General features: G+C 38.3%; 1 protein-coding gene and 1 non-coding gene across 2 annotated transcripts; one reads left to right on the top strand and one right to left on the bottom strand.

Annotated features, from left to right (window-relative positions):
* Positions 1-3,984: 3,984 nt before the first annotated feature.
* On the bottom strand, positions 3,985-4,395 carry LOC102912194 (histone H3.3A-like). The gene has a single exon (XM_006972675.4). The coding sequence runs from the start codon at positions 4,393-4,395 to the stop codon at positions 3,985-3,987; it is 411 nt and encodes a 136-aa protein (XP_006972737.1).
* Positions 4,396-12,855: 8,460 nt separating this feature from the next.
* On the top strand, positions 12,856-13,043 carry LOC121830672 (U2 spliceosomal RNA). The gene has a single exon (XR_006073882.1). It is a non-coding gene; the product is annotated as a U2 spliceosomal RNA (small nuclear RNA).
* Positions 13,044-15,311: the final 2,268 nt, after the last annotated feature.

The following is a 15,311-nucleotide window of genomic DNA, read 5'->3' as shown; positions in this document are numbered from 1 at the left end:
ATTGGAGGGATTTTAATCTGAGTATTCCATTGTTGCAACAAGTCTCGACCCCACAGGTTCATAGCTATGTTAGCGACATATGGTTTTAATTTTCCTCTCTGTCCTTCTGAACCTATACATTCGAGCCATCTTGCACTCTGTTTCACTCCAGATAATGTCCCTATTCCTAACAGTTGAACGTTTACCTCCTGAAGAGGCCAAGCTGGATGCCAAAATTCTGGTGCAATTATGGTAATGTCCGCACCTGTGTCTACCAGACCAGACAACAAAACACCATTTATTTTTATCGTTAATTTTGGTCTCTGTTCATTAACAGAAGTTTGCCAAAAAATTTTCTTTATGTTTTCTCCTGAATTTTCTATTCTCTCTTTTTCATCATCCTGACCAGCATGATTTATTCCAATAGTCATTTGGTTATTTAATCGCTCAGAGCAGGGATTTCCTCTACAGCTGCAGGAAAGGTTTGAACTGGTTTTGCTATGGGGGCCTGCATGAGGCCCCTCCAGGAGTTTCCCGAAAACTGAGGCAAAGGATTACCCTGTCTGTCCTTTGTTGATCTACATTCATTGGTCCAGTGTTTTCCCTTACCACACCTTCTGCATACTCCAGAAGGAAGGGGCCTTCTGTTGCCATTGTTCCTTGAAGAAACATTGCTTCTAGGAATGACCTGTTTACAGTCCCTTTTAAAATGTCCTTGCTGTCCACACCCAAAACATCTAACACTCCTCAAACCTTTTGAAATTACTTCTCCTACCCACGTATCATGCTCATCAACCTCAACATTAATTGTTTCTCTAATCCAATCTTCCAAAGGTGCAGATCTTGCCCTTAACGGCCTGATTATTCTTTTGCATGCTGCATTCGCATTCTCAAATGCCAAAGCTTCAATTATTGCCTTACTAGCTTCTGATCCTGAGACCATTCTGTTTACTGCTGAAGCCAGTCTTTCTAAAAAATCTGTGAAAGATTCTTTTGGGCCTTGCATAACCTTTGTGAATGACTCAGGTTTTTTTCCTGGTTCATCAACTCTGTCCCATGCATTCAAGGCTGCCATTCGACATAAAATTACGGTTTGAACATCATATAAACATTGCGTTTGTATTGAAGCATATTGGCCTTCTCCAATAAGCTGATCCTGACAAACTTGTATTCCTTTATCCCTCCATTGTGTTTCTACATTTCTAGCTTCCTCCTTAAACCACGTTAGAAATTGAATTCTCTGGCTGGGTTCTAGAACAGCTTGTGCAAGGTCCCGCCAGTCCTGTGGTATAATCCTATTATATGTTGACCAAGAGTTTAACATTTGCTTTACATATGGGGAATGCATGCCATAAGATACTATTGCCTCCTTAAACCTTTTAAAATCCATCAGTTCAATTGGAGCCCAGATATTTTGTGTAGCCATTTGATCAGGCATCTGCTGTACAGTTACAGGATAAATTAAGGATGACTGTGTGAAAACAGGCTTTCTTTTTGTAACCTTATGATTCAAACTTGAACCAACTTCACTGTTAAAATTAACAGGTTTTTCTAAAGCTGTTATCCTGGCACTTAAATCGACTATCTTTTTAAATAGTAAAATGAGAATAAGCATGGTGATAAACTGCATAATTCCCATAATACTAATCTTTTCATATAGTTGTTCCATTGTCAGACTGCCTAAAATTTCAAAAACCCAATTTTCTTCCAATGTACACAGAAAACCCATTTTTTCCTTTATGACTTACCAAATCTGCGTAGAACAGTAGAAATCCGAGCGAATTTCAAAAGAGCCACCTAGTGTCCTAGGTGTGAATCCAGAGAGAGAGAGAGAAAGAGAGAGAGAGAGAGAGAGAGAGAGAGAGAGAGAGAGAGAGAAACAGAGACAGAGAGAAAGCAAGAGAGAAAGCAAAAGCGAAAGCGAAAGGGAAAGTGAAAGTGAAAGTGAAAGCAAAGGGGTAGCCGGCTAAAGCTTAAAGCCAGCCACTTGTTCCCTCTTGAGCCGAGTCAAGGCCAGGGGCCCTGTTTAGCAGGGCAGGCCTGAGCTGTTTGTAGCACTGGCTTTAAGCAAGCAGCTCACAGTCCAGCCTGAGTCCAGACCTAGGCCGGGGCTAGGGAGCCGGCTGCTCCGGCTAGGGAGCCGGCCCCAAGCAGTTTTTAATGGATTCTTGTCACGTTGGGCGCCAGATGTAGATGTAACCAATCGTATTATTAAAATAAGAAACACAGAGCCAAGGTAAAAGAGAAAAGCCGAGAGGTCAGAGCTCAGAGATAAAATCTTACCTCCTGCAGTGCTCCTAGCTTCCCCGAGAGAGGGAGGTACTTCCTGTGTCCCTGTTTAAATAATCTTTCTGTTCTGCCTTCTCATTGGTTGTAAACCCAACCACATGACTGCCTCATCACTGCCTGTAAATACCGCCCTCCAGGTCTTAAAGGCGTATGTCTCCAATACTGGCTGTATCCCTGAACACACAGAAATCTACCTTGCTCTTCTAACCACCACGCTCTTGCTATGGCTCTAATAGCTCTGACCCCAGGGCAACTTTATTTATTAACATAAAATTAAAATAACATTTCAGTACAAATAAAATATCACCACAGAGACTCATCTCAGATATCCTGTTGTTGACCAGAGTCTGGGTGGTCTTGCTGCTAGGCAGGGCATCTTGGAGCAGGATCAAAGGAAACTCTAGACCACCACACTACTCCTTATACTCCTCCCATGCTCTTGACACTGGCCACCATGGCCCACTTGATACTGGGCATAACCATTGTACTTGTAGCTTAAGGCAGTGCCCCAGGCCTGGACTCTCTTCCTCAAAGCACAGAGAGCAATAGTGGCTACTTTAAGCTGTCAGCAGGCCCACAAGCATTGGGCCAGTTCTACTCAGTAAACTCATGTTCCTTGTCCGCAGTGGCTGTGCTCCCAAATTACTTTGCAGCCCCGCTCCTGCATTACTCCCATACCCTCCTTCACCACTTATATTGTTTCATGTTTTGCTCACCCATTGTTTGAGAGTCTCCATCTTTCTTTCCAATATCATGCGTCCACTTTTTAAAAGCATCTTCCCATAGGACCTGCCTTTTTTCAGTTGCTCCAGAGATACTGTGGGCTCTGCAAGGCCTCCATGGGTCCCCCAGGCTCCCCATGGTTGCTCCATGGCATGTGTCAGTTGCTGCCATCACCATCTATCACGGCCATGCTTCAGGTCTTCAGTGGCAATGACTCACTGCCTGATCCGGTTCTGTAGCACTGGCTCCTCCTTGAGGTCCAGCAGCTCATAGATGGAGTAGGTGTTGAATTTGACCTACTCAAAGCAATAGATCTAGGAGTGGATGGCAGCTGAGTTGGTCTCCAGGCAGTTGCCCCTTGAGGCAGGCTCCTCTGAGCCAATAATTTGTTTATAAATAGAAGTTAAGTAATGAAATACTCCTTTCAATACATTTTATTGATTAATTACCCTGCTGTAATACTGAGGTTATATTAATGGATTTTATGTACAATTACCCTTGATGATATTTTTTTTATAGTTTAATGTATTTTAATAGCAAACTTACAGGAACAGCACAGAAGACAGACATTAAAAACATGTACTTGCATGTAGGATAACTCAGTTAGAAAAGTATAGTGAATGAATGGAATCTACTGTATGATAAAAATGCTACAAACACCATTTAGTTGCCGTCAATAAGAAATTTACTTATTTTAAAAAAAAATCCAAATGCTGGCATTGTCCAGAAAATTTTAACAGGTTTATTTATAATTGTTATAAAGTTGAACTGTTGAAATGTGTTCACTGAAACATTTTGCTTGCATTAATATTAAAAATTCACACACAAATGAAAATGGAAAAACTGCCAATACCTGATTTCTGTCCCTTATTTTTCCACTCGCAATCATATACTTAGGTACCTTTTGACAACATGGAAAAAAATATCTAACATTCAGAACTACTGATAACAGGAAGAAGAGGGAAAAAAAATTTGAGAATGAAATGTTTCCCCTCATAGTGGACTCTTAAGCATGCGGGGTGCTAGCTGCATATCTTTTGGCAAAATTGTTACACGTTTGGCATGGATAGCACACAGGTTGGTATCTTCAAAAAGGCCAACCAGATAGGCCTCACTTGCCTCCTGCAAAGCACCAATAGCTGCACTCTGGAAGCACAGATCTGTTTTGAAGTCCTGAGCAATTTCTCTCACCAGACGCTGGAAGGGGAGCTTGTGAATCAGAAGTTCAGTGGACTTCTGATAACGTCTGATTTCACCGAGTGCCACAGTACCAGGCCTGTAACGATGAGGTTTCTTCACCCCTCCTGTAGAGGGCGCACTCTTGCGAGTGGCTTTAGTAGCCAGTTGTTTCCTGTGTGCTTTACCACCAGTGGATTTGCGGGCAGTCTGCTTTGTACGAGCCATGGTATGGGCACCTCCTTACTTACCCGCTTTCTCCTATTGCATATTTAAATTAATATCTATGTGTTGCTCCTAATATCATGGACATAATTATTTGATGTTTGCTTTTTATAAATCTAGCCCTGACCTATGGGATACTAAGGATTTCCCCAAGAAAGATCAGTTCGTATTGAGTCAAGAAACTTCAGTGGGCTTTTTTTTTCAATTTCTTATGGCTATTGAGTGGAACATTATACCCTTCAAGTTGTTGATCAGACAAGTCCAAGAGACTCCAAAAACAATACAGGCTATTTTTGGTACTCTTTGTTGCCTCAAAAAATGGAATGTAAGACCTATTGGGGGCATTAACAGTACTAGAAGTTGCTACACAAGTTCATGAGGAGAAATGCAATAGAAGTCCGACCCAGCCTATGAACCACAATAATGACCAGCAGAGCAAGACCTGCCCAAGGGAGCAGCAGTGGCAATTCTATCTTGGGTGCACCAACAGTCATCTATTGGACTTAATGCCCATTCGACAGGAGTAAATTCATCCTTGGTGCTGAAAACATAGTCCACTTCCTGTGGCTGGTGTAATCATGGACCCTAGAAGAAGAGAACCTATTACTGCCACTTTCCTAATCTGGAGCACTTTCTAACTCCATTCTAGACACCTATCATTATATTACAGAGAAGTGAAGCTCTCTCTCCCCATCACAATTTCTCTGTTCTTTTCTTTTTTCTTCCTTCCTTCCTTCCTTCCTTCCTTCCTTCCTTCCTTCCTTCCTTCCTTCCTTCCTTCCTTTCTTTCTTTCCTTCTTTCTTTTTGCAGCAGATAGAGATCATCACAGAAATTCATAACTGGTCAAAATGCAGAGAACAGCTAGCTGCCTGTGGCATGTCTATGCCCAGTTGATATACCTACAACAGAATCCTTACACTTAAGGACCAGAGAATATCAAGGGAAAGAAGGCAGAAAGATTTTAAAAACCACTAAACTAGGACATTCACTATGAAATAGTGTCTTCTATATAAATCAGGGATTTGCACCCATGAAATTTTAACAATATAGTTATCTGCACATTGACAACTCCAGTCTACATCCCAATGTGGAAGGGGGAAATCTTGAAAGATGAAACATTACAGGCTAGTGGCTGCTGGGAGATAATCTGGTTTCTCCAGAGATGAAGCCAGTGATCAGTTATCCAATCTACAGTGGTAAGCATATGTATAACACTAAATGGACTCTGTGTGTGTGTGTGTGTGTGTGTGTGTGTGTGTGTGCGCACGCGCGCATTCATAATAATTTTAAAATGTCATGAATTTAAGAATGAAGTAGGGGGGACATGAGAATAGTTAGAGTGGAGAGAGTAGAAATAATGTAAATAGAATAGTCATGTATGAAATCCAAAAATAAAAATGAAAAATAAAACTTTAGTGCAACAATGCCATTGAATGTTAAGTTTCTGTGGAGTTCCTTAATACGGCTCATATAGATTTGCCTTTCATAAATAGTCATGTCTCTAGAAAAGAGATTATCATAAGTCATAAAAGTGGCTTAAACATATATAGCATGGAATTATAAATATAATGCCAACTCCAAATCCCAAAGTTCTGAGAAAAATTATTGCCTTGTATAAGTATGGTGGCTCTGCGGCATTAGCTAAGGGCAAAGAAATCACATGAAAAAGTAGCAGATATCTTCAACAATAATAGTTACTCCTTTATAAACCTGTCATCATTTATATTATATGCCCTCTAAAAATGCCTTCCCTAGTTGGAATGAAATTCCTTTCAGACACTCAGAAAAAAAAAAAAAAAAAAAAACAACAACAACAACAAAAAAGAAACTCAAAAATGAGTCTTCATTTGTCTGAAGTTAAGATTGATTTGGATTTCATAAGAATATCCTCTATCAGCCTCAAACATAAAGAATTATCTGTTTTCCAATGTGTTCATGACTGCAATTCCTTTTATCAAAGTAAGTATTTTAAAGGTATATTTCATCCTTTGATAGCAAATGTATATGATTACATTGACTTTCTGACATTTATATTTTAAAGAATAATACAAAAACGTCTCAAGTGCAAAAATTTGAAACTTCTATTTTGGGTAGAGAAAAGTCTTCAAGAGGGTAGGTATCATTTTGAGTCTGAAAAAGCAATTTGTTGCCTCAGGCTAAAACAAGTAGTGAAAAGTTCTAGGAAACGGAGTCTCAAAACGAGTGATTTTCACAGATTTCAATTTTTTTTTAATAGACAGCCGGGTTTATTTTCACCAGAGTAGGAATAAAGAACCGTTTCAAGGTAGAGAATCATGTCAAAGCACCTGATTCATGAGTTATGTCTGCCATGTCTTTCTCCATTAAAAGTGTCATACAGGAATTCCATCCCAGGATTGCAGGATTCACGTGTATAGGCACAAAGATATGTGAGACATTAACTCTCAAGTTTGTGTATATAATAAAAATAGCCTAATGGGGATATTTGCAAATAGTTTTCAATTTCCACTCTGAGTTTTCAGTCATTCAGTGGAGAAGAGTAGCACTGTAGAGAGGTATGGGCAGTTCACATAGCCTACACTCTGAAAAAAATGTGAGAGGATAACAGTCTTTGGGAAGCAAATGTTCTTTCCCTGGCTTGAGTGCATACATTTGATTTTGCATTGGCATGGCTTCACTAACAATAACATTTTCTTTGGTGCATATTCATTGTACATAGTGTGAGGTTTCATAAGGACCTTTTCATATAAGCATATAACATAAACATATAATGTACCTTGATCATATTAATCACTTATTCTATTACCTTCTCCTTTTTTTTACCCTCACCTCTTTGTCCTATTTTGACCTGCAACAGTCTTATTTATTTGTTTTTGCTTCTATGTTCATGCCGTACACACACACAGTTTTATGGTTTAATACAAATCTATAATTAACAAGTGAAAAATATTTGTCTTTCTTAGACTGAAATAATTTGCTTTATAATCTCCAGTTGCATCAACTTTCCATTAACAGCATGATTTCATATTTTACAATTGAATAAAATTATAATGAGCTTATTTTTTTCGTGTGTATAGATGTTTATAGATGTGTTCATGTACCTATTGTGTGGGCATGCCCACATACACATGTATGTATGGAAGCCAGAGGTCATTCTCTGAAATCATTTATCAGCTGTCATCTATCTTGTTTTCTGAGACAGTGAGCTCATAAATCAGGTTATCCAAGGAGCCAGACTTGTTTCTCCCTTTCCAACATTGGGATTTTAAGTATGCATCTTTCTACTTAGCATTTTTTATGTTGGTTCTACAGATGCAACTCATCTTTCTAATTTCATCACCTGAGGGATCTCTGGGATCCCCACATCTTGTTTTTATTTTTAATAACATTTTAAAATGATAGGTAGACAATTTTCAAATATGTATACAATATGTTTTGCTTATGTCTACCCACCCCATAACCTCTCTCCAGATCCTCCCAGGAACCACCAATACATCTGCTTCACAACTTTGTTTCTTCATTTTTTAGTCAATACATCACTAAGTTTTATTAGTGCTGCCTATAAATGTACAGGTGTTCACTGTCTTGTGGGATATATACCAACCTCAGTACCCAAAAGAAAAATGTTCCTTTTTTCCCCAGTAGCCATCATCTGTCCATAATTCCTCACCTAGTGGTGGGAACAATGAAGTCTTAACCTTGTTCATCCTAGAATTTTGACTGGTGGGATCTTGTGTATGTCTAGTGTAGATAAACACAGATGCTGTAAATTCATGTATGTGAAAGTCATATCATGCGTTTCAGATCTCCCCTCCCTCTCCTCTGGCCTTTGGATTCATTCATCCCCCTAGTCTATGGTGTTGTGTGAAGTATTTGGTGGCTTGGGGAATGGTATAGAACATTCATCTATAGTTGAGCACTCTGACTATACTATCCCCCAAGCCACCAATGAACCATTGCATTAACCATTAATCATATTCAAAAGAGGTCTCACTGCCTAAGTTTGGGAGTAGCACAAATCTATGAGTAGAGACAAAAATGTTTGGAAGGGAGAATGAGAGCATGAGTATTTAACAAAGCTTTCTATGTCCATTCCTCTGTTGATGAATGCCTAAGTAGCTTCTGTAACATAGCTAACAGTAGTACTATAAATATAAGTACAAATACTACATTATAGAGATATTCTCTTCATCAATTCAAGTAATATAATCCTAGGCAAAATTATTAATTAAATAGTAAATGTGTGTCTATGTATATGAATAGTAATTTCTAGATGGTTAGCAGACTTTGGTTAGTCAAATACAGTTATTTTTATATAATGAAGTTTGTGATAAAGAAGGAAAATAATCATGAGTATATAAAATGTAAATAAATTTGGTAGCCAGAAAGGCCTAACTGAAAAATCCCTTTTCTGTGTGACCTGAATTACTAAGAAAGAATTCAGCTTTGAAAGGAGGTGAACAGATCATTCTAGGAAGGATGAAGCAGCAAGAATAGAAAGGCTCAAGGCATCTACAATGAAAGCTACAATTGTAACTCTTTGAGTTGAATTCTCTTTTATACCTGGCTACTGTTGTTTCTTCCTCAAATGGGCATGTACACCTGGAGTGGTACATAGTATGTTTACATTAGAAAAATAGTCTCCTGCTAATTGTTAAGTATTATACAGTCTTGGTGCAGATGAATAGAGCTTTCTTTAATTGGGTGACTGTGAAGCTGTTTATGTCAGTGACTCTAACCCCTATCAAGTGCCTCTGGATTTAGCCACTGTTCATTTATTTGTATGATAATGTTATCTGAAACAAGTTATTGGTAATGATAAAGAAAGTCAATTCTTTGAGTATGGAGAAGTGGAGCAGTTACAGAAGACGGAAATTTTTGGTTCCTAAATTAAAGTTGGTTAACTCTGACACTGAGAGAAAAAAAAAAAATCTTGTAATTGTAACAAGTGAAAGACAGCTCCTAAGTATTTTGTAGCTAGAGTTTTCCTACCTTGCCCACAGTCAGGACAAATCTTTGTCACCCTCCAGTCCCACAGCCGCTCAGACACAACCAAGTAAACACAGAGACTTATATTGCTTACAAACTATATGGCCGTGGCAGGCTTCTTGCTAACTGTTCTTATAGCTTAAATTAATCCATTTCCATAAATCTATACCTTGCCACGTGGCTTGTGGCTTACCGGTGTCTTCACATGCTTCTTGTCATGATGGCAGCTGGCAGTGACTCCCTCTGCCTTCCTGTTCTCTCAATTCTCCTCTCTGTTAGTCCTGCCTATACTTCCTGCCTGGCCACTGGCCAATCAGTGTTTTATTTATTGACCAATCAGAGCAACAGATTTGACATACAGACCATCCCACAGCACTTCCCCTATTTTTTTTTTCAAAAAGGAAGGTTTTAACTTTTACACATCTACAAAGCCAGCTTGGTATATTAAAGGCGTGTGCTATCACTGCCTAACTAGTGGTTTTTCTGTTCTCTGACCCCAGATAAGTTTATTAAGGTACACAATATTTTGGAGAACACAATACCACCACATTTCCTCTCTTTTTGTCTAAAATTAAAGAAAGCTTATAACTAATACAAGAAAAACTATCCAATAAGTATATACAATATATACAGCCAAAAATTACATTAATGATGTCTAGTCCATTAACATTTGACAGATTCAGATAAAAACTCCATTATATATATATATATATATATATATATATATATATATATATATATATATATATATAAACTCCATTATATATATATTTATGTCCAGTCCAGTAACATCTGATAAACTCAGACCAAAAAATTTTCATTACTTATCTTATTTGAAACAAGTAGTTCCTTTTAGAAAGTAGATTCCATAATCTCCCTTTTTATCTTATTATATCCATATTCTCTTTTTTCTTTTCATAATACATTCAGTACTCTACCTTTTGTCATTTTTATGTCTTCCCCTTTTTCTTCAGTGTAGATTCAATGAGCTACCTATTTATCCTATTATTTCTTTATCTTTTTTCTCAGAGTAGATTCAGTGATCTATCTCATATCTTATTCTCTTTTTCTTTTTGCTTTCTAGGGGTGAAGATATCTTTAGGGAATCTTGAAAAGAAAAAAAATTAGGTTAATTGTCAAGTCCTGTATCATTTGTCCAGTCTCTGCATAAAAGGAAAGTTCAGGGCTTGTTTCAAGTCCTTGTTCAAGTAGTTTGTCAGGCTGGATCATCTCAGCTAGCCATCTCAAAATTGTCCTAAGCAGTTTGTAGTCCAAAGCAGATCTTTCCGTGGTGTTAAACAGCTTAATGGCTTTACCATAGTCCTTTTGAAGATTTCAAAGTTGCTGTTAGGTGTGGTCATGGTTCCATGCAGACTTTTTTTTTTTTTGTTGTTGTTGTCTCCTCTGTGGTTTGCAGCAATCACAGAATCACAGTCTGATAAATATCTGTCTCTTGGAACCATGAACATTCTTCCCTAGAACAGAAAATCTTCACAGCAATTTCTCCCCACCATTTGTATTGCCAAACTTTTCCAAACTGACCTTTGCAGATACTTTCTTATAATACCATGGTCCTGGCAATTCTTCTCTGAACCAGCAGCAGTAAACCCTTCGTCCCAGGTAGCAGCATCACCGCAGTCACCAACATGATGAGAAGGAGCTGACAATGTGGAGCAGTAGCCACTGCTTCCATGGTCCCACCACTGTTTGTGGTTCAGTCCAGGCCAAAGCTTCTCCCAAGCCTCCTAGGCCAGCCTCAAACTCGGGATCTTCCTGCCTCTGTCTCCTTCAGCAAATTCTACCGGCGTGCACCACCACAACCGGCTGAGTGTAGCTTGGGCCTAAGCTGGGGCTCACAAGGCCATAGGCAAACAGCTTTTTCATGAATTCATAACACAAACGTTGGACACCAGATGTATCAGGAATCTTAAAAGTTCTTATTAATAAAATCAAACCCGAGGCCAGTTATTGGGGTGAATACTGGAAGGTCAGAGAGACAGAACAAGCCACAGCTATCTCACCTCACCAGATCCTCAGCTGGTCCTGTTTCCTCAGACTGGAAGCTTCTGTGTCCTCATCCCAATGGCTCTCAGCTGAACTGCTGCTTAAAAGCCTGAATGCTTAACCAGCCAAATGCTTCTAGTTTCTGGTCCTCACGCCTTATATATCTTTCTGCTTTCAACCACCACTATCTGGGATTAAAGGCTGGCTTTCTAGGATTAAAGGTGTGTGTCACCATGCTTGGCTGTTTCCAATGTGGCCTTGAACTCAAAGAGATCCTAGATGGATTTCTGCATCTGGAATGCTAAGATTAAAGGCGTGTGCTATCACTGCCTAACTAGTGGTTTTTCTGTTCTCTGACCCCAGGTAAGTTTATTAAGGTACACAATATTTTGGGGAACACAATACCACCACAGTATTTTCTTATTTAATTTGTTTGAAGAATCTGAAGTTAAATAATACTATTTTTTTTTCCAGAACAAAAACTGAGATGACTACTTACTGCTGCTGGGATCAGAGGAGAATTGGGAGGAAGTATCTTTCCCTACTCCAACACATCGAAAGAAACAAGGCAGAAATGCTACCTTAAAATCACTGGAGTGAAGATATAGTAAGATATTGTTAAAAATAAGTCAAGTACATATAACAATATGTAAAATTCAATGAAGATATGGATCTTCAAAAGATTACAAAATATACAGAAATTCTTAGCTAGACTATGAAAAAGAGAGTGGGCTCATATTAGTAAAATCAGAAATGAAAATAAACACAGTAAAACTGACACTATGCACATAGCAGGCCTCATGAGAAGTTATTATAAAAAGTTATGGTAACCTTGAAGAAATGTGCAAATTACTTGATAAAACTATACACAAAAGTTTTCCATAAGACAAGAAGTATCCTTACATCAAAACCACACGAGGAAGCAGGAACTGAAAGGAAAACCACAGGAACACTTCTTTATTGATCATGGATCCAAATAATATCCTCAACAAAATTCTAGGAAAATAAATTCAACTATATACTGATAAAAACCTATTCAACAGGAAGGAAGGCATTAACCTTAGCAATGCAACAATATTTAATATGCAGAAATTGATAAACACAATGCTTCAACTGAATAAATGTAAAGAGACAGAAAGCCATTTCTATAGGTGTGTAAAAGGCATTCAATAAATTTCTATATTTTTTTTATCAATATGGGATGGAGTTGGAATATAAGGTCCATACATCAGTGTACTGAAGGTCATTTACCAGCCAAAAGCTAACATTACACCAAAGTGGAAATTCTGAAAACTTTCTGCTAAGAACACGAATAACACAAGTAGAACCATTCTTGCTTTTGTTCACATAGTGTTCCATTCCTGCATAGAGCAGATTTAAACAGAAAGAACACATTGCAATATAATGTGGGGAGATGACAGATTTTATATATAGAAAATTCCAAAGGTGCCACAAAAATCTATTAGATCTAATAAATACTTCTCACAATTTTATCTATTTCAGCCGTTGATATAAGAACAAATGTCCTGTCTGTTTTTATCAGTGTAATTTATGATATGTCCTCTCTCTAAGGATGATACATTAAGTGGATTTTAGGAACAGAGAATTGAAATAGCTGCTTTGTGTACTACACATATTGATCTGGTATTTTAGTATCTTCAGTCACAGTGACCCTTACTTTATAATAAAATAGAGTAATTTTCTGTCTTCCAGAATATACAACCAACCTATAAAAACTATAAAATCTGTATCATGTTATAAATCAATAGCATACTTTTCCAAGATAAAAGTGTCATAATTACAATAGTAATAAAATTACATATAAATAAATATAAACAAATGGATGAAATATAATTGTACCATGAAGGTCATAAAATACTGATGGAAGAAATGAAGAGTAAGTAAAATAGAATAGCATCGCGTTTTCTCAGACTAGATCCCTATTGTTAAACATACAAACTGCTCAATGCAATCTGCAGATTTATTGCAATCACTGTAAAAAAAAATATGACATTTTCACAGAACCAGAAAAAAAAAACTGTCTTTTAAATGGAATCATGAATCCCTAGAAACCAAAACAATCTTGCATCAAATGACAGGTTAGAAGTCACTGTACTGCATAATTCCAAAATTTGTGAGAAATTTGCAGTCATTAAAACTCTTTGGCATTGGGCTCCTGATTTGTCCCAATTTGTTAGACACGTGCCTAGCATTTATCAAACTCTGTGTTTAATTCCCAGTACACATAACAAAGGGTATTAAGTGTGCATGCCTTTAATGACAGCATTTAGGAAGTGGATACCAAAGGATGAAAAGTTCAAAGGCATCTTTGACTAGCCAGCATGTGTGAAAGTTATTATTTTTTTTGTGATCGTTGTTGTTGTTGTTTTCCTTGCATCTAGTAAGAAGGCAGCTTAAAGGAGGAAAGACTTCTTTTAGCTCATAGTTGGAGAATTCAGTCCATCAAGGCAAGAAAGTCACTGAAGAATGTGTTGTCAGGAGATGATCGGGATGAAACTCATCCTAAATTGATTTTCATTTTTTAATGAACTCCATAACCCAATTCAAGGAAATAGTCCGTTGGATTATATCTTTCACTTTGCATAACAGCCAAGATCATTTTTCACAGCAGTAATTTAGATTTTGCCATCTAGGTGATTATAAACAGTGTCAGGTTGACAGTCAACACTAGTCATTGCAAAAAGTTCTAGGTCAGTATCAGCCAAATTAGATACTGTCTAAAAGGCAGTATGATGTTAATAACTAAAGAAAGCCAAAGTAACAGAAGAAAGGCTATAGGCAAATCATGCATTTTAGGCAATTGGTCTTTTATTTATTTTTTCTTTTTACAATCCTGAGAACAAACACCATAGTCTTTTTAATGGTTCTGGAAAGATTTATTATCCACATGTACAAGATTGAGCTCTTAACTTTAAATTTTTTTTATTTTATAATTAATTTAATTTTACATGTCAGCCACAGATTCCCCTGTCCTCCCTCCTCCCATCCCCCAGCCTTTCTCCCCAATCACCACCCCCCATTCACACCTCCTCCAATGCAAGGTCTCTCCTGGTAAGTCAGCCCAGCCTGGTAGATTCAGTTGAGGTAGGTCCAGTCCCCCTCCTCCCTGCACCAAGGCTGATCAAAGTGTTTCAGCATAGGCCCTAGGATCCCAAAAGCCAGCTCATGCACCAAGGACAGGTCCTGATCCCACTGCCTAGGGGCCTCCTCAACAGTTTAAGCTAATCAACTGTCTCCCTTATCCAGAAGGCCTGGTCCAGTTCCATAGGGGCTCCTCAACTATTGGTTCACAGTTCATGTGTTTCTGATAGTTTGTCTATTTGTCCCTGTGCTTTTTCCAATTGTGGTCTCAAAATCTCTTGCTCTTATAATCCCTCCTCTCTCTAGTCCATTGGATTCCTAGAGCTCCACCTGGGGCTTGGCTGTGGATCTCTGCATCTGCTTCCATCAGTCATTGGATGAGAGTTCTATCATGACAGTTAGGGTATTCAGCCATCTGATCACCAGAGTAGGTCAGCTCGGGCACTTTCGACCATTGCCAGTAATCTATAGTGGAGGTATCTTTGTGGATTTCTGGGGACCTCTCTAGTTCTCTTCTTCTTCCTATCATGAGGTTTGCAGGCAAATGGATGGAACTAAAAAATATCACCCTGAGTGAGGAAACCCAGACTCAGAAAGACAAGCATGATATGTACTCACTCATAAGTAGCTACTAGATGTAAAGCAAAGGATAACCAGACTGCAACTCACAACTCCAGGGGAGGCTACCTAGTAAAGAGGACCCTAAGAAAGACACAGGGATCATCTAGCGACAGAGAAATGGATGAGATCTACATGAGTAAACTAGGGGTGGGGTGGGGTAATAGAGGGCAAAGGTTAGGGGAAAGAGAGCTTAGGGGATCGGGAGGTCCCAGCTGGATCAGGA

The sequence above is a fragment of the Peromyscus maniculatus genome, chromosome 6 (genome assembly GCF_049852395.1).
Source record: "Peromyscus maniculatus bairdii isolate BWxNUB_F1_BW_parent chromosome 6, HU_Pman_BW_mat_3.1, whole genome shotgun sequence".
Taxonomy (NCBI): domain Eukaryota; kingdom Metazoa; phylum Chordata; class Mammalia; order Rodentia; family Cricetidae; genus Peromyscus; species Peromyscus maniculatus.
Note: the sequence above shows the minus strand (reverse complement) of the source record. Positions and strands in the feature narration are given on the sequence as shown.